The sequence below is a fragment of the Mesoplodon mirus genome (genome assembly GCF_964341445.2).
Source record: "Mesoplodon mirus genome assembly, chromosome: 6".
Lineage (NCBI taxonomy): Eukaryota > Metazoa > Chordata > Mammalia > Artiodactyla > Ziphiidae > Mesoplodon > Mesoplodon mirus.
Genome location: NC_138982.1, coordinates 101347660 through 101351677, shown reverse-complemented (window position 1 = coordinate 101351677; position 4018 = coordinate 101347660). Strand labels below are relative to the sequence as shown.

The window sequence follows — 4018 nt, the reverse complement described above, 5'->3', positions numbered from 1 at the left end:
TTATAAAACATTTATCAATATATCCAAAAAGGGGCTTCCCTGGTGGCGCAGTGGTTGAGGATCTGCCTGCCAATGCAGGGGACACGGGTTCGGGCCCTGGTCTGGGAAGATCCCACATGCCTCGGAGCGACTGAGCCCGTGAGCCACAACTACTGAGCCTGTGTGTCTGGAGCCTGTGCTCCGCAACGAGAGGCCAAGATAGTGAGAGGCCCACGCACCGCGATGAAGAGTGGCCCCCACTTGCCGCAACTAGAGAAAGCCCTAGCACAGAAACGAAGACCCAACACAGCCAAAAATAAATAAATAAATTTATAAATAAAGTAGCCCTCCATCACACTTTCAGATACATTACTGGTTTATTAAAAAAAAAAATATATATATATATATATATATCCAAAAAGAAATGTACTTAGTTATAAAAGCAAACAAAAAACTTACTGTACTTGTATACCTAACTTTATTCATTTACAAAATACCTTTTGAGTATTCCAAAAAAAAAAGAGAGAGAAAGAAATCACTCTTAATGGTTGAAGTCAGATATGAAAATATTCAAAAGCATATCCACATAATCCAAAAAATTACTAAACTGAAGATATATTTTTACAAAAAATTTTACTTGTAATGAATTCCTATTTTTTAATAAAAATTTTTATTGCTACCTACTAAATACAATAATAACATTTTTGTTGTTTCTCTTTTTCTCATCTTCACTATTAACAGGCTTATGACTATCAGTAAAACTATCTTTGTACATATATTAATATTATAATTGTATAAATAGGATGATAACATATATTGTGTTTTAATCACAAACACTTTTTTGGGGGGAATGTTTATCTCTCTCCTCTTCTCCTTTATTTTCTCACGTACACGAAGATCATAAATATTAACAACCTGGAGTCTATCGATTCACACAGTCTTTATGTTCAGATGGTTATATACAAATATATACGTGTGCATGTGTTCAAAGATATACAGAGAGTGAGAATTTTAAGACTTTGTTTAATGTGATCATCTCATATATAGTTCTCTGTATCTTACTCTTCTCACTTCCTTATTAATTGTGAAGTTTTCCTTCAGTCAACTGGTGGGTCAATAACTCATTTTGAAGTGACTGCCATAATATTGATTAATATAATTACACCAGCATTTGTTCAACCATTGCTTCATCCTGATTGGTTTTCATATTATTTTCAGTCTTTTGCCACCATGAACAATGCTGCAGTAGACTTTTCTTCCTATGAAATGATATGCTATTGCTATAGAATGGGTTGCAGACATGGATTGCTGGGTTGAAGAGTATGTGTATTTTATTTTTAAGAGACTGCCAAATTGTTTTTTTGTTTTTTTGTTTTTTTTTTTTTGCAGTACGCGGGCCTCTCATTGTTGTGGTCTCTCCCGTTGCGGAGCACAGGCTCCGGACGCACAGGCTCAGCGGCCATGGCTCACGGGCCTAGCTGCTCCGCGGCACGTGGGATCTTCCCAGACCAGGGCACGAACCTGTGTCCCCTGCATCGGCAGGCGGACTCTCAACCACTGGGCCACCAGTTGCCAAATTGTTTTTAAAAAGCTTAATTTATATTCTCACCAGTAAATGTGAGAGTGGCCATTTCCAAATTTCATTAAGCAATAAATTGTGCTAATCTGAGGAGTGAAAACTGATGTCTTACTGCTATTTTATTTGCATATCTTGAGTATTGAGGAAGGAGAGCAATTTTTCCTACATTTTTTGAATATATGTTGACATATTTTTCTGTGACTCACCCATTCAATTGCATTTTCATTTTTTCTATTGAATTATTTGACTTTTCTTATCAATTTGTAATACTTTTTGTATGTGATAGGTACTGATATTTTATCTTAATTTATTATATATATTTCTTCCAAACTTTTATTAATCTTTTACCTTATTATAGATTTCATATATACTCAATTTTCATGAAGTAGTAGATTAAATATACCTATATATTTTTTTATAATTTATGGGTTTCTTACATTAGTCCAAAAATTTTGTAATATATTTAAATTATATTTATTTTATGACTTTTCTTAGAGTGTTTAATTGTTCATTTTTGTTTTGCTATTTTTTAACTTTTAAGTCCTTTATCTGGCAGCAGCTTTAAAACAGGCATAAGAAAGGGAGTCATTCTTACTTTTTTCCTGATAGATAGGCAAATATATCATACTATTTATTGAATAAATCATCAGTTTTCTCAATTGAAAAATCACCCATGTAATATATTAAATTCCAATATACACTTGAATCTGCTTTGGAGTCTTTGTTTTGTTTTACTATTATACTTTCCTACTTCCATGCCATATCATATTCTATACCTGTTCTTAATTTGAAGGGAGATGCTGTATTATTTAGAATGTATGCTATTAGTTTTGATAACTATTCTTTAGCATATTTAAATAGCTAGATTCTATACCTATTTTTAAAGATTTTTATATTAGAAGATGATTATTAAATTACAATCAATCTTTCCAAATTACAAAATAAGCTCACTTCTTTTATACAAGTCATGAAATCATTACTATATGTATATATATTTGTATATTTTCCCCCCTAGTTTATGGGACCAGTTTCCCAAATACTTATTGTTTGTAAAGAATATTTACTCAAGGATAAAAGGTAAATGTCCTGATTAGAGGGGATACATAAACAAGGAAGATGTATTTTTTTCAAATAAAATGTGATTATTTTCATGGTCTTTCATTACTGTGTTCTTCACCTACCCTTTTACTGCAGTGATAGACTGAGTGAATACAATGGTGGCAAACAAGACACTGGTGACTGAGTTTGTTCTCACTGGACTTACAGATCTTCCAAGACTGCAGGTCCCCCTGTTCCTGCTGTTCTTGGTGATCTATCTCACCACGATGGTGGGCAACCTTGGACTGATTTTTCTCATCTGGAAGGATCCCCATCTTCACACACCCATGTACTTATTTTTGGGCAGTTTAGCCTTTGCAGATGCTTGTTCTTCATCCTCTGTGACTCCCAAAATGCTAATGAATTTCTTATCTATATGAATCATATGATATCCCTGTTTGAGTGCATCTCCCAATTGTATATTTTTGCTTCCAGTGCAAACACAGAATGTTTCCTCCTGGTGGTGATGGCCTATGACCGCTATGTGGCCATATGCAACCCCTTGCTTTATCCAGTGGTGATGTCCAATATCTTCTGCACTCAATTATTAGGTGTCTCTTATATTATCGGGTTTCTTCATCCCCTGATGCATGTGGGTTTGTTATTTAGATTAACTTTCTGCAAGTCCAATGTAATACATTATTTCTACTGTGAAATTTTACAACTATTTAAGATTTCCTGTAGTGATCCTAGAGTTAATATGCTCCTGATTTTTACATTTTCAGTCTTTATACAGTCTTTCACTTTTATGAGTATCATTATCTCTTACTGCTATGTCTTCTTTGCCATCCGGAAAATGAAGTCTGAAAAGAGCAGGAGCAAAGCCTTCTACACGTGCAGTGCCCACCTGCTCTCTGTTTCCTTGTTCTATGTCACTCTCTTCTTCATGTATGTGCATCCTGGGTCTGAACCAGCCGGAAATCAGGATAAACTATATTCTTTATTTTATACAATCATAATTCCTCTGCTAAATCCTTTTATTTATAGTCTGAGGAACAAAGAGGTTATAGGTGCCTTGAGGAGAATAATGAAAAAATAAACAGTTCTTAAGGCAAAATTCAAACTTGTTCTTTTCAAACTTTGCAAAATACAAGGGGTCTGTAGTTATGCAAATTAGCCTTGGCTTTATAATTTTAAGAGAAGGCATGCCTAGGGTAGTTTCTGAGTGCTGTCTGATGAAAGTCAGCTTCAATGGATATTTGTTTCAATGGCAGGAGGTCTTCATACCACAGAAAACTGATTTTTTAATTAAAAATAGAACATCCTTTTTAAAACAAAGGATTTAGAATTTTCAATGTTTGACTCTGTAAATTCCTTCTATATTGATATAGTAGTTTGTAATTTTGCTGTGGCAGACATTTG

The 4018-nt window shown here is 34.0% G+C and overlaps 1 protein-coding gene across 1 annotated transcript; it reads left to right on the top strand.

The window, feature by feature from the left end:
- Positions 1-2772: 2772 nt before the first annotated feature.
- LOC309806970 (olfactory receptor 5AC1-like) lies at positions 2773-3695 on the top strand (the record flags this gene model as incomplete). The annotated part of the gene is given in 2 exon segments (XM_082626085.1): positions 2773-3030; positions 3033-3695. Coding segments are annotated over 2 exon segments (921 nt in total).
- Between the last annotated feature and the right edge of the window lie 323 nt (positions 3696-4018).